Genomic DNA, 18,758 nt, shown 5'->3' on the forward strand with positions numbered 1-18,758 from the left:
TTTAAGGGCGTGTTCACACGTTCCGCTAGGCGTCCGTTCATAACGCGACGCTAGCGCACAGGGGGAGGGGCCTCGGACACATCGCATATGCGTTTCCAGAGAAAAAAAAAGTTGTAAAAAAAAAAAAAAGCTGAGCAAAAATTCTTATGGTTTGTATAAACTGTTTAAAAGAAGTGATCCAAAGACCCCGGCCATGGAAGGGTTAAGTGAATGGATTCCGGAGTGGCTACAGTCTGATACATGGATACGTGTGGATATAATTCTTCTATGTATTTATACTTTTCTGTATACCGGGTGTTATACAGAGTCTCTGCACATTCACGCCCACAGCAGGAAGCCCCGCCCACATAGCCCTGGTCACATGATCTCTAGCACCATGTGACCAGTGACATCACAGCTACTTGTAGACCTGACCTTCCAGCGTCTACCCTGACAGTCCCTGCAGCGTCACCGCCAGCCAGCATGTTGTGTGGTCTCCGAGTGTGCGGCAGGTGAGTGCTAGTGGTGCCCATGTTATAGCAGCGGTGCCCCATGTTACACTGTGTGCCCATGTTATAGCAGCGGTGCCCCATGTTACACTGTGTGCCCGTGTTATAGCAGGCTGTGTGCCAGGGGAGTTGCACCGCTTACCCATGTTACAGCATGCGCTGCAGCAGGTGAGTGCTAGTGGTGCCCATGTCCCAGCGTGTGCCCATGTTATAGCAGCGGTGCCCCATGTTACACTGTGTGCCCATGTTATAGCAGCGCCCATGTTATAGCAGGCTGTGTGCCAGGGGAGTTGCAGCGTGTGCCCGTGTTACACTGTGTGCCCATGTTATAGCAGCGGTGCCCCATGTTACACTGTGTGCCCATGTTATAGCAGCGGTGCCCCATGTTACACTGTGTGCCCATGTTATAGCAGGCTGTGTGCCAGGGGAGTTGCACCGCTTACCCATGTTACAGCATGCGCTGCAGCAGGTGAGTGCTAGTGTTGCCCATGTCCCAGCGTGTGCCTGTGTTATAGCAGCAGTGCCCATGTTATAGCAGCGCCCGTGTTATAGCATGCTGTGTGCCGGGGGAGTTGCAGCGTGTGCCCGTGTTACAGCATGCCCTGCTGCAGATGAGTGCTTGCAGTGCCCATGTCGCAGCGCGCCCCCATTTCGCATGTCGCCCATGTCATAGCAGTTCCCTGCGGCAGGTGAGTGCCCGTGTTGCCCGTGTCGCAGCCTGCTGTCCCCCTGCACTGAGCGGATGGCAGCCGCTGTCTCCTCTCTGCCAGTTATGTAACTTTGGACTGTGCCCAGGACGGTGCGGGGGCTCGGGGGCTGCAGTCACAGGGAAATGTCCAGCTGCTTAGAGGAAGAAAGATCTGGGCTGCAGAGCCGCGTTACCCCCGCGCTCCCCTCCGTTACCCCCGCGCTCCCCTCCGTTACCCCCGCCCTCCCCCCCCCCCCTGAAAGGAAGGGGTTGTCCGTTTGAAAACACGGTTAATTTCTTTCCAAAACGGCGCTGCTCCTGTACATAGGTAGTATGTAGTATTGCAACTTTGCGGAAATTTAGTTTCAACCCTGGACACTTCTATCACGTGGCTCCCTCTTTTCTAGACATCGGCGGGGTGTTACTGCTGGCGTTACCTGGTGGCGAGCAGGTTTACTCCCTGCAACGAGCTTTAAAACCTAATCCGTGTCACATGGAGGGCGGCTCCGCAGTCACACCACAACTCCAAAAATGTACAATTTAAAAGTTAAAGCGCAACTAAACATTTTTATATATTGTGTCAGTAAAAGTCATAGTAATCACATTCCGAATATACTTTATTTTGCTTCTTTATAAAAATGTCATTTTAAAGGGGTTGTCCAGAGGTTGAAAATCATGGCTGCGTTCTTCTAAAAGCAGCGCCACACCTGTCCGTGGTTAGTGCTGGTATTGCACCTCTGCTGTATTGACATGGAAGGGACTTAGCTGCATTACCATGCACTACCTATGGTCAGGTGTGGCGCTGTTTTTTGGAAGAAAGTTGTATGTTTTCAAATCATGGACAAGCCCTTTAAGTTTTTTTTTAATAGTGCTATGACTGACGATTGATGGGGACGTACTCGGTGTTTACACATTGAGGCCTCTCTATGGGCTTTTCTATTAACTCAATCAGTCTGTGAATCAAGGACCGTGCGCTCTATGGATTTCATCGACCAATCACAGTGCAGCATGATTACTCAGCCGCTGCTTTTTTGTGGGGAAGAAGGGATTCCTTGCATCATACGTGTCCTGTCCTCCTCAGCGTGGACTGTCTGTGAAACCGGGACCGGCCGTGGTCGTGAGCCCTAAATCTATAAACCCCTACACAATAAGCCCCACATATATCCGCAACGTCTGCAGCGCAAAAGCTTAATAATCTGCTTTGTTTTAATTTTCCTAAATCTAGGACGAGCCTCAGACTGGCTCCGGTTTTGGCCTCCAGACAGAAGCACACGTTACCGGACCTACCCTACGACTATGGCGCGCTCCAGCCTCACATCAGTGCGGAGATCATGCAGCTCCACCACAGCAAACACCACGCCACGTACGTGAACAACCTCAACGTGGCAGAAGAGAAATATGCTGAGGCCATGGCCAAAGGTAAGTGACACCAAGCTCCAGGGCCACCTACAGGCTTTGTATTCTGCTACAACATCTCCTCTGCCTTCACATCTTCTCCTCCTCTGCCTTCACTTTTCTTTCCTCTTCCTTCACTTTTCTTTCTTCCTCCTCCTCTTCCTTCACTTTTCTTTCTTCCTCCTCCTCTTCCTTCACTTTTCTTTCTTCCTCCTCCTCTTCCTTCACTTTTCTTTCTTCCTCCTCCTCTTCCTTCACTTTCTTTCTTCCTCCTCCTCTTCCTTCACTTTTCTTTCTTCCTCCTCCTCTTCCTTCACTTTTCTTTCTCCTCCTCCTCCTCCTCCTCCTCCTCTTCCTTCACTTTTCTTTCTTCTTCTCCTCCTCCTCCTCTTCCTTCACTTTTCTTTCTTCTCCTCCTCCTCCTCCTCCTCTTCCTTCACTTTTCTTTCTCCTCTTTCTCCTCCTCCTCTTCCTTCACTTTTCTTTCTCCTCCTCCTCTTCCTCTTCCTTCACTTTTCTTTCTCCTCCTCCTCCTCCTCCTCTTCCTTCACTTTTCTTTCTCCTCCTCCTCCTCTTCCTTCACTTTTCTTTCTCCTCCTCCTCCTCTTCCTTCACTTTTCTTTCTCCTCCTCCTCTTCCTACACTTTTCTTTCTTCTTCCTCCTCTTCCTTCACTTTTCTTTCTTCTTAGTCCTCTTCCTTCACTTTTCTTTCTTTCTTCCTCCTCTTCCTTCACTTTTCTTTCTCCTCCTCCTCCTCCTCCTCCTTCACTTTTCTTTCTTCTCCTCCTCCTTCACTTTTCTTTCTCCTCCTCCTCCTCCTCCTCTTCCTTCACTTTTCTTTCTCCTCCTCCTCCTCCTCCTCCTCTTCCTTCACTTTTCTTTCTCCTCCTCCTCTTCCTTCACTTTTCTTTCTTTCTTCCTCCTCTTCCTTCACTTTTCTTTCTTTCTTCCTCCTCTTCCTTCACTTTTCTTTCTCCTCCTCCTCCTCCTCCTTCACTTTTCTTTCTTCTCCTCCTCCTTCACTTTTCTTTCTCCTCCTCCTCCTCCTCCTCTTCCTTCACTTTTCTTTCTCCTCCTCCTCCTCCTCCTCCTCTTCCTTCACTTTTCTTTCTCCTCCTCCTCTTCCTTCACTTTTCTTTCTTTCTTCCTCCTCTTCCTTCACTTTTCTTTCTTTCTTCCTCCTCTTCCTTCACTTTTCTTTCTTTCTTTCTTCCTCCTCTTCCTTCACTTTTCTTTCTCCTCCTCCTCTTCCTTCACTTTTCTTTCTTTCTTCCTCCTCTTCCTTCACTTTTCTTTCTTTCTTCCTCCTCTTCCTTCACTTTTTCTTTCTTTCTTCCTCCTCTTCCTTCACTTTTCTTTCTCCTCCTCCTCCTCTTCCTTCACTTTTCTTTCTCCTCCTCCTCCTCTTCCTTCACTTTTCTTTCTTTCTTTCTTCCTCCTCTTCCTCTTCTTCCTCCTCTTTCTTCACTTTTCTTTCTCCTCCTCTTCCTTCACTTTTCTTTCTTTCTTCCTCCTCTTCCTTCACTTTTCTTTCTTTCTTTCTTCCTCCTCTTCCTCTTCTTCCTCCTCTTTCTTCACTTTTCTTTCTCCTCCTCTTCCTTCACTTTTCTTTCTTTCTTCCTCCTCTTCCTTCACTTTTCTTTCTTTCTTCCTCCTCTTCCTTCACTTTTCTTTCTCCTCCTCCTCCTCCTCCTCTTTCTTCACTTTTCTTTCTTTCTTCCTCCTCTTCCTTCACTTTTCTTTCTCCTCCTCCTCCTCCTCCTCTTCCTTCACTTTTCTTTCTTTCTTCCTCCTCTTCCTTCACTTTTCTTTCTTTCTTCCTCCTCTTCCTTCACTTTTTCTTTCTTTCTTCCTCCTCTTCCTTCACTTTTCTTTCTTTCTTCCTCCTCTTCCTTCACCTTTCTTTCTTTCTTCCTCCTCTTCCTTCACTTTTCTTTCTTTCTTCCTCCTCTTCCTCTTCTTCCTCCTCTTTCTTCACTTTTCTTTCTCCTCCTCCTCTTCCTTCACTTTTCTTTCTTTCTTCCTCCTCTTCCTCTTCTTCCTCCTCTTTCTTCACTTTTCTTTCTCCTCCTCCTCTTCCTTCACTTTTCTTTCTTTCTTCCTCCTCTTCCTCTTCTTCCTCCTCTTTCTTCACTTTTCTTTCTCCTCCTCCTCCTCCTCCTCCTCCTCCTCTTCCTTCACTTTTCTTTCTTTCTTCCTCCTCTTCCTTCACTTTTCTTTCTCCTCCTCCTCCTCCTCCTCTTCCTTCACTTTTCTTTCTTTCTTCCTCCTCTTCCTTCACTTTTCTTTCTTTCTTCCTCCTCTTCCTTCACTTTTCTTTCTTTCTTCCTCCTCTTCCTTCACTTTTCTTTCTTTCTCCTCCTCCTCTTCCTTCACTTTTCTTTCTTTCTTCCTCCTCTTCCTTCACTTTTTCTTTCTTTCTTCCTCCTCTTCCTTCACTTTTTCTTTCTTTCTTCCTCCTCTTCCTTCACTTTTCTTTCTTTCTTTCTTCCTCCTCTTCCTTCACTTTTCTTTCTTTCTTTCTTCCTCCTCTTCCTCTTCTTCCTCCTCTTTCTTCACTTTTCTTTCTTTCTTCCTCCTCTTCCTTCACCTTTCTTTCTTTCTTCCTCCTCTTCCTTCACTTTTCTTTCTTTCTTTCTTTCTTCCTCCTCTTACTCTTCTTCCTCTTCTTCCTCCTCTTTCTTCACTTTTCTTTCTTTCTTCCTCCTCTTCCTTCACTTTTCTTTCTTTCTTCCTCCTCTTCCTTCACTTTTCTTTCTTTCTTCCTCCTCCTCTTCCTCTGCCTTCACTTTTCTTCCTCCTCCTCCTCCACATTTGGACCTTTATGTCCTGGATGTGACGTGTAACCTCTCTCTGGGATGCACTTGCAGGGGATGTGACGGCTCAGGTCGCCCTCCAGCCGGCTCTTAAATTTAATGGAGGTGGTCATGTGAATCACGCCATATTCTGGACAAATCTTTCTCCCAATGGCGGTGGAGAACCTCAAGGTCAGTATACAGGGTCACTCATCGTCATGTACCGTATGTGACCGTCCACCAATAAACACGCATGTGCACGTCAGGTGACCTGCTGGAGGCAATAAAACGGGACTTCGGCTCCTTCGAAAAGTTCAAGGAGAAGATGACCACTGCCTCGGTGGCCGTCCAGGGATCCGGATGGGGTTGGCTCGGGTACAACAAGGAAGCTAATCGCCTGCAAGTCGCTACGTGTGCCAATCAGGACCCACTACAGGGGACAACAGGTGAGACCCTGCCCAACCTTCTCCTCTATTGGCTCCTGGTCAAGACGACAGCTTCAGTAATTGATCATTGCCCGGTGCAGGCTTGGTTTTTTGGTGGGCAACTTAAATTTGTGAATGCCACCATTTTGGGGTGTGTAGAATTTATTGATTAATTTTACCCATGGGGTCTACCCATTTTGTAAAAAAAAAAAAATTTTGAGTTCTAACATGAACAAAATTGAACATGTGATTTTTAGCACTTTGATGCCCTCAAAAGGCATGATGTGGGGGGTACAACTTATTTGACCTGTACAGTTCCTGTGTCACCATTACTGGGGCCCTGCATCCAAAAAGTGTCCTCCTCAGACCTGATTGGATGAAGCAGATACCGTGGTCAGCCCAGGGCAGGGCCTGAAACCAGAAACGTGGGAGCCAGGGGGTGGGCGAGGATTAAAGGACCTCTTCTCCCTGAGCCGTAAGACTTGTCTTGTGCGTTGCAGGTCTGGTCCCTCTCCTGGGGATCGATGTGTGGGAGCACGCCTACTACCTGCAGTACAAGAACGTCAGACCCGACTATCTGAAAGCCATCTGGAACGTCATCAACTGGGAGAATGTAACGGAGAGATTCCGGGCCTGCAAAAAGTGACCTCTGCTCCGCCCATGATCAGCACTTAGGACCCGTCATACTGGGGTCCCTGTAGGATTTTGGTTCTTGTCTTCTAGTCGCCTGGTTACAGCACTTATCACATGTCTACGACCCGGGAAGGGTTTTGCTTTGTGTCTTCTGACAATAAACTGGCAAATATTGTTACAAGGTCTCTTATTGCAATATATGTCTCCAGGGTGTCATGGTAAAAGACTGTCGCTCCCCGATGACATCACAGGGAGAGGAAAAACCCAGCCAAAAAATGTAGAGGCCTCCAGCAATTTAATGGTCAGCATTTAATGGGTTAACAGCCACGATCAGTGCTCAACCCACGCGTGTATATGTACCTGAGTCTTTGCCTCATTTGAGAGCTCCAGCCTTTCCCTGTTCTCCCCATGCTGCCCTCTGCATATACACACAGCTTCCCCTCTATCATTGCTCCAGTCCATCCTCATGGCGCCACTGTATTTCTCTCTGTCCTCACTGACAGAGACAGGAAGAGGGGAGGGAGCAGGATGAGTTACAACTCTCCTGCTACAGCTCCTCCTATTCATTGGAGCTCAGGCATGTAAACAAAGAATCCTGGAGAGTCTGCAGGGCTGCTGAATTACTTGAACATTCTGGGATTTCCCACAAGACATGTGGACAACACTTTGAACAGCGCTGCCACTTATTATTTCTTCACAGGGTCTTACAGTTGTATTTCAGTAGATTATGTATCATGCACCAGTCTATAGAAGAATCTGTGACGGGGGCATCATGTAGGTCTCTTGTACATTGGTTAAATATCTAATGCAAGAACCTGCCATCGTTTTCTGTTTTAGAAATGTAGATCCCCTCTTGGACCTGTGTCGGTAATCTATTCTCATTCCAGTGGGATATTTGGCTTCTCAGTATCCTGGTGGCCTGAGCTTTTACACTAATTCTAAGAGCAATGGATACTAGAGATGAGCGCACCTAACGTTCCAGAACATATTGCCGGTTTGGCAGCCGAACAACCAATCCGGCAAATTGACGCCCCCTAACAACTAGCCGTGGCTATGATTGGTTGTTAGGGGCGGCGTCAATTTGCTGGATTGGTTGTTCTGCTGCCAAACTGTAAATACATCCCAGACGTGCAGTGGAACGGGAACGCTGGGTGCGCTCATCTCTAGTAACCAATGCGAACAAAATGGGAACGTTGTGTCCGCTCATCTCTATCGGTTTCTCATTGTCAAGCAAAACCTGGTTCTCCGAGGCACCTGAACTATAAATAAAAAAAATCGAGTTCCCATAATGTTATATACCGTATATACTAGAGTATAAGCCGAGATCCCTTATTTCAACACAAAAAACTGGGAAAACCTATTGACTCGAGTATAAGCCGAGGGTGGGAAATGCATTGGTTACAGCCTCCCAGTATATAGTCTGCAAGCCCCTGTAGCATACAGCCTGCCCAGCCCCTGTAGCATACAGCCTGCCCAGCCCCTGTAGCATACAGCCTGCCCAGCCCCTGTAGCATACAGCCTACCCAGCCCCTGTAGTAGGAAAAAAAATAACACTGTACTCATCTTTCCGACGTCCCCCATAGGTCCTCTTCTGTCTCAGACTGTCTCAGACAGAAGAGGACCTACGGGTGACATCAGAAAGGTGAGTTTTGTCTTTATGTTTTAGTTGACTCGAGTATAAGCCGAGTTAGGGTTTTTGAGCACAAATTTTGTGCTGAAAAACTAGGCTTATACTCGAGTATATAAGGTACTTTTTCTTTAAAGTTACCCATCCCCTCCTGTACCCGGTATCGGTCACCACATCCTGGTGCAGCCAGTTCCATCGTGCCTCCTCTAGGTGTAGAGAAGGTCCTCTTATCTTCATCACTTGTCTAGATGTTTAGAGATCACAACGTCTCAAACCCGCACCCCCCCCCCCCCCCCCCATTATTAAATAATCCAGCAGACTCTAAGAAAATTCTGTAGTAAACTCTAAATTTACAAGTCAAATAAATCACAAAATAATCATAACGAGTAAAGATCAATCCTCACTTTGGCTTCAACTTAAAGTGTCCAACTCTGGATGGAAGAAGGCTTCTCCTCATGAATAGCTCCTCATATGGATGTTCTAGTGGGACTGTCCAATGGATGGGACACGTAAGACCCATCACTGGGCCACCGACAGCCAAACCAAGTCCTGCCATAAGCTGCATCCACGAAAGCCAAGTTCTCCTGTTTCAGAAGTTGTGGCTTTGTCAGCTTCTCCAGTTTTTTAATACTTATTTATGGGAAATATTCCATCCGTTATCCTGCTGGAGGTTCATTGGCTTTGGGTGAATGACGGAACGTTGGAAGAGCCGGCTCCGCTCTTTGGAAGATACACAACCATCTTGGCGTCTGTCGATGGAGTCATGGTCCCGGTTGGAGGTTGATCTCAGAGTCCACCTGATACTTATCCTCCAGTTCTGGATTATGGTCCGTCACCTGGATGGTCCCGTATTCCAGACTCTGCATCTGTAAGTGATGTCTTTCATCGGGGGCATTCTGGTCTCCGGTTCCCCTCACACCTTCCCCATCGGGTTCTTCGTAGTCGTCGTCGCTGTCCTGAAGAATTTGATGAAATTACATTGATCAAAAGATTTGCTTTCGTCATCTCTTATTACCAGATCTCTTCCGAAATCTTATATTGTCTCACCATCTCCTGCGCCCTCTGGTATTCATCGATGGCGTACTGATATTTAGGAACATTGAGACCAAACAGGGTTGCCAGCTGCCCCCCGAGGTAGTCACAAGCTGAAAGGGAAAGAGAAGGGACAGTCTGAGTTATGCTATGGACATATATATATATAGGTTCGGGTCACATCTCGTTTTGTGTATAGGCCAGGAAAGCTCCCGACGTATACGCCCAATGTATACATAGACTTGTACTGGCAGGCGGAGGCAGTGTTTTTGGCTAAGATATGTTGTATTCCGTTCAAAAAGCAATCTACATCTTTCCATCCTGCTGAGTGACGTATACGCTCAGCGGAGGCCAAAGTATAAAGCAGTCCTCACACTGCTGATAGATAAGGAGAAGAGGCTAAAGATGTTTGTCTTATCATCTGTTAGGTGATAAGACATCTATTGACTGTATATATGGGGTTGAATCAGTACAAACTTTTTCAGCTTCTCCTTATCAAGCGAGTACAGGAAGGAAAATTGATTTATATACATGTCTTAGGTCGCGGGCTCTCCCGTGCCCCTCTCCGTCCTCCAGCGCCACTTACCTGTTCCGGCTTCGGTGGTCGGGTGAGTGCGCCGGCTCCCGAAGATTTAAAGGGCCAGCGCACCGTTGATTGGTCATTCCCAGAATCCTTTATAACCCAGCCTCTCCCTTCACACCCGCTGGATCTTTGCGCCTTGTGCCTTTTAGAAAGCTGTCTTCCTGATGCCCTGTGCTCGTGTTCTGAATTCCCGTTGTGACCCCGGTTCTGTGCCTGACTACGTTCCTCTGCTGCCTGCCTTTGACCTTTTGCTACGTCCCTGACTCTGATCCGGTGCTGCCCGTCCTGAACGAATGCCTGTCCCTGACTAAGATTCTGCTTAACGACTCTGTACCTCACCTTGGCTGCCACCATGGACAAAGTCGCGCCTGTGGAGCCACCTGGTGGTACCACGCCGCTACAAGTCCAATACGCTTTGCGGCGGTGCCACTTAGACTCCGGTCCCAGTGGGTCCACTACCCTTGGAGCCTGACAATATACTTCTAAAAGCAGTAAGAAGGGACAGGACGAAGACACAATGGGGATCATTTACTAATCGTTTTTTTTTCGTCGGGTTTCCCGAATTTTTCCGATTTGCGCCGAATTGCCCCGGGTTTTTGGCACATGCGACCGGATTGTGGCGCTTCGGGAGGCGTGGCCGTCGGAAAACCCGACGGATTGGGAAAAACTGCCGTAGTTAAAAAAAAAAAAAGGTGTCGCTTGACACGTACTTACCTGCACCCAGGATTGGATGGTGAACTCCGGCAGACCTCGGCGCAGCAGCGACACCTGGACATCAGGTGCACGACCTTAGTGAATCGCCGGAAGACCCGAATCCTCGCCGGAGAACGCGCAGCTGGATCGCGAATGGACCCGGTAAGTAAATGAGCCCCATTATTCACGCTGTGGTGCTCCTGGATCGGGAGGCATGTCCTGGGAGAACCCACTGGTACCACTGGGCACCTTATCACATCAAAGTGATTTTTTGTTTAGAGAATTAGGCTATCCTTGATCTGTAGTATGTGCTGTGTTACTGTGAGGGGAGTTTACTAGGCCTAAAGCTAGTCTAAGCTAACCCATTGGATAATACATGGTGCAGGGCCTAAAGGAAGGAGCCGGAATCATAATCATTGTGTTCCTAGATCCCGAGGTCGCGTTCACACGTTGCGTTGCGTTTACATCACATTACATGAAACGCATTACAAAAGCTGAGGAGAGGAGATTTGCCTGATTACATTACAGTTAACATTTGTGTTTACAAAACAATGTAAACAAAGTATTATCACATGGACTGTGTTAAGTCAACGTTAACTCGTGTGTTTTGTAAACGCAAATGTTAACAGTAATGTAATTAGGCAAATCTCCTCGGCTGTTGTAATCCGTTTCAAACAAAATGCAATGTAAACGCAACCAAAACGCACCGTGTGAACGCGGCCTTACTAGAACCTGGAGTCAGCTGTGACTGGAGCGTTCCTTTAAATACAATGGGAGGACATGATGAGTCCCTTAATCCAAAAGATGCTTTTTCTGGCTAATTGATGACCCCCCCCCCCCCCTATGTGGGAAGTCTGGGATCTTCGTTTTTATAGGGAGTCTGACGGCTTACAAAGCGCCACAAGGTGGAGCCAGCAATCGTGTAGGGCACTTAGTAAAGTTTTCAGACTTTTACTGTTTCCCAGGAGTTATCATTGAAGACAAAATCCCATTATTATCACAGCGACAAAGGGGCGGGGCTAAAAAAAAAAAAAAATCACCTAATATTAAAATGTTATTAGCTTGCAGGAGTTGTGATGTCGGGATAAAATAACCTATTTCAATGGCGACAATATTGTTTTATTAGTGATTTTATTATTGCTGAGCATCGATACAGAAGTAATAGAATTGTTATTAGAACTTACTGAAAAAGGCCGTTGTAGCCACTCGGAGAATCCAGAATTGCACAAATGTTCTCCAGCTCATCTGCTTCTGTTAAGAAACGCAAGAATCAGTCCAACTCTACAGCAGATGTATATACAGGCGGTCCCCTAAGGACACCCGACTTACAGACAACCCCTAGTTACAGACAGACCCCTGTGACATCTGGTGAAGCTCTCTGGATGTTACTATAGTCCCAGACTGCAATGATCAGCTGTCAGGTGTCTGTAATGAAGCTTTATTGATAATCATTGGTCCCATTACAGCAAAAATTTTGAAACTCCAATTGTCACTGGGGCAAAAGAAAAAAATTTGGGAGAAGAGAAATTGAAAACTTAGACCCACATGGTTGAGCGGTAGGAGTAGATTCTAAAGGAAACCTATCATCAGGAGTTTACCTATTGAGATAGATCCGATGATAGTTACTTATGTTTTCAACTCAAACTATCTTTCCCTAATCCCGTAATACTTCCTAACCTGATCCAAACTTGTGCACTGTATTCACCCCGCCGGCTTCCCCAGAGCTCTGGACATGCGCAGCAGCTCTTTCTCTATGATACGCGCATGCGCTCTGCCCCCGGTGCTGGTGCAGGAACTACAGCGCATGTACAGATCTCCGAGGAAGCCAATGGCCTGAATACTGTGCACAACTTGAGATGAGGTTGGGAAGTATTACGGGATAACATAAGGCAGAACCTACTATCGGATCTATTGGACATTTGAAAAACCCAGGAGGACTGGGGTGTCAAAAAAAGTTTTCATACCCTGCTCCTGTTCCCAAGTCACTCTGGTACTTCTGGTTTATGGGGGCCGGTGACTTGTTGGATGTTCCAGGGATCATGGAACCAGCTGTGACCCATGTGTGGCCTCTTCACGCCAAGGGACGTCACTTGTGACTTAGAGGGGCTCATTTACTAAGGGCTCTGCGGCCGCACTTCCGACGGGTTTCCCGATTTTTTCCGTTTTGCTCCGAATTGCAGCCAGGAATTTGGGGCAATCACGCCAGCTTTCACGCGACAAATCGGGGGGGCGTGGCTGTCGGACAACCTGACGGATTCGGAAAAACCACAGAATTTAAAAACCGAAATTTGTCGCAAAGCAGGTGAACTCCGGCGGACCTCAGCGCAGCAGCGACACCTACTGGATATCGGGCGCATGAACTTAGTGAATCCCGGCAGAACCTGAATCCATGTTGCGGGATCGCAACTGGACCGGGTAAGTAAATGAGCCCCAGAATACGTTGCGTCCAATGGTCCGAGGAGGTCACATATTGTCCAAAGTAGATCCTCTGACCCCTTCCCCCCATGAACTTCCAGTTGCAGGTTCTGAAGTCCAGTAGTACTGTAGTGACGCAGAATTTCTGGAAGGTTCCCAGCTGAGGTGTCCAATTCAACTCCTAGAATTTGTCACATTGATGTCTACGTAAGCAGAAAACCCACTTCTCCCGCAGAGACACTAATGAAGTTACACTAATACAGGCGGTCCCCTACTTAAGAACACTCGACTTACATACGACCCCTAGTTACAAACAGACCTCTGGATGTTGGTAAGTTACTGTACTTTAGCCTTAGGCTACAATAAACAGCTGTAACAGGTATCACAGGCGTCTGTAATGAAGCTTTAGTGTTAATATTGATTCTTATGACAATCCAACATTATTAAAATCCAATTGTCACAGAGACCAAAAAAGTTCTGGCTGGGGTTACACTTATAAAGTATACGATTCCGACTTACATACAAACTCAACTTAAGTACAAACCTACAGACCCTATCTTGTACGTAACCCGGGGACTGCCTGTATTAATGAAGTTACACTAATAATAAGATTTCACACCGTGTCCACGTTCCGGAAGTCGATCTTCTGCTCTTCTTCTTCATCGTCGTCGTCGTCTTCCTCTGAACTGAACTCCTCCATGGTTTCTCCGCTTGCAAAGTGGATTATCCTCCTGGGGAGCCTCTTCTCCACATCACCCAGTTCAATTTCTTTCTGGAGAGAAGATCACGGTGTCATTATGTTGGTTCTTATACCTGATTGCGAGGGAGAAACTTGTGAGCACCCGGTCAGATCAGAACCCCCTGGGGTGGGGGTGGGGGGTTACGTTACGTCCTTAGAGCCGGAGCGAGCGATGAGCAGGTTACTTGTAACGTTTCCCGTAACTCATCCGTCCTCGGATAACGAGTCATTTCCAAATGAGATGAACAATGGCGGATCAGGTAACGGGAAATTTCATCTGGCGAGCTGAGGATTTAACCCCCGATGTGATGAGAGTCTAATACGCCGATCTGTGCTCAGTCTGTAGGACTTCACCTCCGTCTCTACCAATTCATCTGCTAAACTGAGACTCAAAATATTTCACAGTGCTTGATAAATTGGGAAAGTCCCCGAAAAATTAGGTAAGGTCAGCTTCTACATTAACTCCATTATTTGATCTAGGACTGTATTTCTTGGATTTGAGTGGGGACTCGGACTTCCGCCATTATATTATATATTATATTATACACTGACCATCTCTGACCCTGACTGTCTGTCTATGACTGTCTGTCTCTGACTGTCTGTCTATGAATGTCTGTCTATGAATGTCTGTCTATGACTGTCTGTCTATGACTGTCTGTCTATGATTGTCTGTCTATGACTGTCTGTCTATGACTGTCTGTCTATGACTGTCTGTCTATGACTGTCTGTCTATGACTGTCTGTCTATGACTGTCTGTCTATGACTGTCTGTCTATGACTGTCTGTCTATGACTGTCTGTCTATGACTGTCTGTCTATGACTGTCTGTCTATGACTGTCTGTCTATGACTGTCTGTCTATGACTTCGGTTTTCTCTGACCGTCTCTGTTTGTCTCTGATTGTTTCTGACTTTTTCTGTCTCTGAACGTTTCTGTCTCTGAGTGTTTTCGACTGTCACTTTCTGTCTCCGTCTCCGAAAGTCTCTGACTGCCTCTGACTATGGTTTTCACTGTCTGTCTCTGTCTCCGACTGTCCCTTGTCTATGGGGAGATTTAGCAGAAGTGTCTGAGAGCAGAACTGTTCTAGTTGCTCATGGCAACCAATCAGAACTCAGCTTCCAGTTCATAAACCATTGTGGTAGAATAAAAGCTGATCTTTGATTGGTTGCTATGAGCAGCTTGTACAGTTTTCCTCTCAGACATGTTTGATAAGTCTCCCCCGCTGTGTCTATACCTGAATATTATCAGCCACTAATGATTGTGTCTGGGCAATGAGCCCAAGGCAGATCCAAGGAGAAATTGTATTAAGAAAAAAAATTACAACAATATGGCTCCATTCAGCGTCGGACTGGCCCACTAGAGGATCGTAGAATCCTACGGTGGGCCCGACACTCTATAGTCATGTGACTGCTGGTGTTTTGCGAGGCCGGACGCCATTTTTGCTGGTGAATGGACACAGAATACATCAGGAATGTTCCGGCATCATACCACGCTTACTTTTTACATATTTTGTGAAATTAATATGGCCGCCTCATGCTGTCCTGTCATTAGCAGAGTAGTAAGAGACTTCTATGCATTGTCCAGGCTCCATAGTGTGCACAGAGGCTGAGGAGGTGATGACAGCATCAGCAGCCATTGCTCTTATGTGATTGGGCCAATTCTGCCGGTAGCTGCATATGTCCCCAAAAAATTAATTATCCTTGATTGCGTGAAATTGAACTTGATATAATGTAACTTCAGCTGTTTTGTGGCTACTAAAATAGGAAAATAAAATACTCGAGTATAAGCCGATCCAAGTATAAGCCGAGGCCCCGAATTTTACCACAAAAACCTTGGAAAACATAATGACTCGAGTATAAGCCGAGGATGGGAAATGCATTGGTCACAGCCTCCCAAGTATAAATCCTGCCGGACCCCATAGTATATAGCCAGCACCGGCCCCCCAGTATATAGCCTGCCATCCCATATCTCCCAGTATATAGCCAGCCCCCTTCCCCAGTATATAGCCTGCCGGACCCTTCCCCATAGTATATAGTCAGCACCTGCCCCCCAGTATATAGCCTGCCAGCCCATATCCACCAGTATATAGCCAGCACCTGCTCCCCAGTTTATAGCCTGCCGGACCCTTCCCCATAGTATATAGCCAGCACCTGCCCCCCAGTATATAGCCTGCCAGCCCATATCCACCAGTATATAGCCAGCACATGCCCCCCGTATATAGCCTGCCAGCCCATATCCACCAGTATATAGCCAGCCCCCTGCCCCAGTATATAGCCAGCACCTGCCCCCAAGTATATAGCCTGCTAGCCCATATCCACCAGTATATAGCCAGCACCTGCCCCCCATATATGGCCTGCCAGCCCATATCCACCAGTATATAGCCAGCACCTGCCCCCCATATATAGCCTGCCAGCCCATATCCACCAGTATATAGCCAGCACCTGCCCCCCATATATAGCCTGCCAGCCCATATCCACCAGTATATAGCCTGCCCCAGTATATAGCAACCAGCAGGGGAAGCCAGAAAGGTGAGTTTTAATATATTTTTACTCGAGTATAAGCCGAGTTTGGGTTTTCAGCACATTTTTTTGTGCTGAAAAACTAGGCTTATACTCGAGTATATATGGAAAGTATTGAACAGGACATCAATTTCCTAAGTAAATATACACAAAACTCTAACCAGATACCAGTAACAACCCATCCAATCCATAATCCCAAAGAAATGGAGATTTATATATTGTGTGTAATAATGAGACACATATGAAGAAACAGAGGTGCAAAAAACATGGAAAGTCGAGACACTGGCTAAAACAAATCAGTAATTAGAATGCAATCCTGATACTTAGCTAATTTATGGACATCTTGGGTTTGATTTCTCCGTGAGTGTGGATTGGATGGATTTTTTCCGACATCAGGTGACAATGTCCTGTCAGTAGCACCATGACAGATAGATTTGCCTAGGAAATTGATGACGTATTGAATACTTACCACATATACTCGAGTATAAGCCTAGTTTTTCAGCACAAAAAAAATGGGCTGAAAACCCAAACTCTGCTTATAATCGAGTAAAAAAAAATATAGGTTTTACCAGGTTTTTGTGGTAAAATTAGGGGCCTCGGTTTATACTTGGGTGGGCTTATACTCGAGTATATACGGTACCTATATATACTGATCTCACAGGATCACGTTGCTAGACGTTACATGTTATAAGTCACTGAATCCACCGTCCAATACAACGAGGAAGTGGCAGCAGATCTCGGGTTTTCTGGTCGTAGTAGTGCGTCTGTACGTTTATAATACTTGCGTCTCGCGTATCTTTAATGCCGAATAATCACCGGCTACAAAGCTTTCTATAGCAAATAATGCAGCGCAGGTGGATGTCACTCACCAGTGCTGCCTCCCCGTCCGCCATGTCCTCTGTCATCTTCTTTCTGAAAAACAAGAAAATCGAGATGTGAAAGTTACAAGTGACATCTAGTGCCGGCCTCCCGAGGGAAGGGGGGGGCAGGGGGGACGGGATATTATCCGCACAGACTGGAAGACAGGTAAGAGAACCAGGAGCCGGTAACAAGATGCAAAAAGGTTTAAGCCACAAAAAATATACCGTATATATAATTTGTAGGAGTTTTTTGTCTTGCATTATTTAAAGGAAATCTCCCATCACAATCCATCCTGATACCCCAGGGACATTACTCATAGATCCAGGCACTGGGACTGTGGTATCTTCCTATATGTCTTATCCATGGCCTCATTTCTTCTAAAATCAACTTTTGAAATTATGCTAATGAGCCAGAAGGGCTATGGGGGGGCGTAACAAACTTGCAAGCTGTTACACTGTCTCTGCCTCCCTTCTGTTCTCTGTGTTCCTGTTACAGCCTGCTAAGCTGCAGCATGGAGGGGCACTGGTAACGCCCCTCGGCATAGCCATCCTGGCTATGTAAAAAGTAGATTTTAGAAGGAAGGAGGCCACGGATAACAAATATAAGACGATTACCTCAGTCACGTTGCCCACAAACTACTAATTAGATAGGGCAAGACATATCCTTTGTAGCATTCCTTCTTTTATGCAAAAAAAAAAAAAAAAACGTCTTGCCAATTTACCTACTTTCAAAGTCGTATGCAAATGAGCTGAGACGAGTGACTTTTTGCCAGAGATGAGTCACTTTTAGAGGCTGAAGCAGAACAGCCACTTTAGATGCGCCTATCTTGGGTTCTAGTGCGCCCAGAAACATAGTTCTGGTGTCATATTAAAGATAAGAATCTCAACTTTCAACCTTTCAAATCACAAAATGTGATTATTTGTGTTACAGAACTGGATATATGATTAGGTGAAGACATTTCTATGAATGTGAGCTGAAGATAGCGATCGAAATCCTGTATAGCCGCTGATTTAAAGATGTATTAATACAAGTCCAACCACTCAGGTCCAAACTGCTCCCCAGAACAAGGGTCCTTTATACCCACTAGGTATAGTCGCCTCTATAAATATATGAGACTTCCCAGAACTGGTGGATCAGTGGTCTACGTCTGGAATGGTCTGACTGGAATATCCCTTTAAGCGCTGACTTAGACCTGCCCAAATCTCAAGACTTTTACAAGGGTTAAAGTTTTACTTACCTTCCAACTGCTGCCAATATCTCTGGCGACTAGCGAGAAGTGATGTCAGGAGCCGAGCCACATGGCGCATGCACCCGCAGCCAATCCTGGGCAGCCCCTGTAGGTGAGGATCGTCCTCGCCCCTTTAAGATGATGACTGAATGAGGGGAAGTAATGGAGATGGTATCACTGCTCGCCCCTGGTGTGCAGGATGTGGGCGAGCAGTCTGTCCTGGTCACACCGTGTGTTTAGTTTTAGGGCAGGTCCATAATTCTCCACATATCAGATATGTGCCCGGCCCTGAGTCACGGGACGTGTTCACACACAGCGCACAGGACTCTATGTGTACACAGCGCAGGAACCGGACTGCAGAAGGGAATTCTGTGAATTGTAATGAAAAAAAATCGATTGTTCCCTGTTATCAACCATTCTAGGCTGGTAGCAATATACGCTGTATGGAAGCTGTACCAGTTCTTTTTTATTTAATAGAGACCACATATGTATGGGCACAGCACAGTACTACTACTCCTATCCTGTATATATGTGCACAGCACAGTACTACTACTCCTATCCTGTATATATGGGCACAGCACAGTACTACTACTCCTATCCTGTATATATGTGCACAGCACAGTACTACTGCTCCTATCC

The 18,758-nt window shown here is 46.5% G+C and overlaps 2 protein-coding genes across 3 annotated transcripts; one reads left to right on the forward strand and one right to left on the reverse strand.

Moving 5' to 3' along the window:
• The first annotated feature begins 334 nt into the window (after positions 1-334).
• Positions 335-6,606, forward strand: SOD2 (superoxide dismutase 2). Its single transcript, XM_072140075.1, has 5 exons — positions 335-491; positions 2,402-2,595; positions 5,443-5,559; positions 5,634-5,813; positions 6,293-6,606. The coding sequence occupies exons 1-5, from the start codon at positions 463-465 to the stop codon at positions 6,436-6,438; spliced, it is 666 nt and encodes a 221-aa protein (XP_071996176.1). The 5' UTR covers positions 335-462; the 3' UTR covers positions 6,439-6,606.
• Positions 6,607-8,388: 1,782 nt separating this feature from the next.
• Positions 8,389-18,341, reverse strand: FAM177B (family with sequence similarity 177 member B). 2 transcript variants are annotated; one of them, XM_072139464.1, is made up of 6 exons: positions 18,129-18,341; positions 16,900-16,942; positions 13,395-13,543; positions 11,545-11,611; positions 9,100-9,197; positions 8,389-9,008 (listed from the first exon to the last, which is right to left on the reverse strand). In XM_072139464.1, the coding sequence occupies exons 3-6, from the start codon at positions 13,473-13,475 to the stop codon at positions 8,814-8,816; spliced, it is 441 nt and encodes a 146-aa protein (XP_071995565.1). In that variant the 5' UTR covers positions 13,476-13,543; positions 16,900-16,942; positions 18,129-18,341; the 3' UTR covers positions 8,389-8,813. The 2 variants fall into 2 exon arrangements, with proteins under 2 accessions (XP_071995565.1, XP_071995564.1); XM_072139463.1 differs by having other exon boundaries at positions 13,395-13,547.
• Between the last annotated feature and the right edge of the window lie 417 nt (positions 18,342-18,758).

This window comes from Engystomops pustulosus, chromosome 3 (genome assembly GCF_040894005.1).
Source record: "Engystomops pustulosus chromosome 3, aEngPut4.maternal, whole genome shotgun sequence".
Classification (NCBI taxonomy): Eukaryota; Metazoa; Chordata; class Amphibia; order Anura; family Leptodactylidae; genus Engystomops; species Engystomops pustulosus.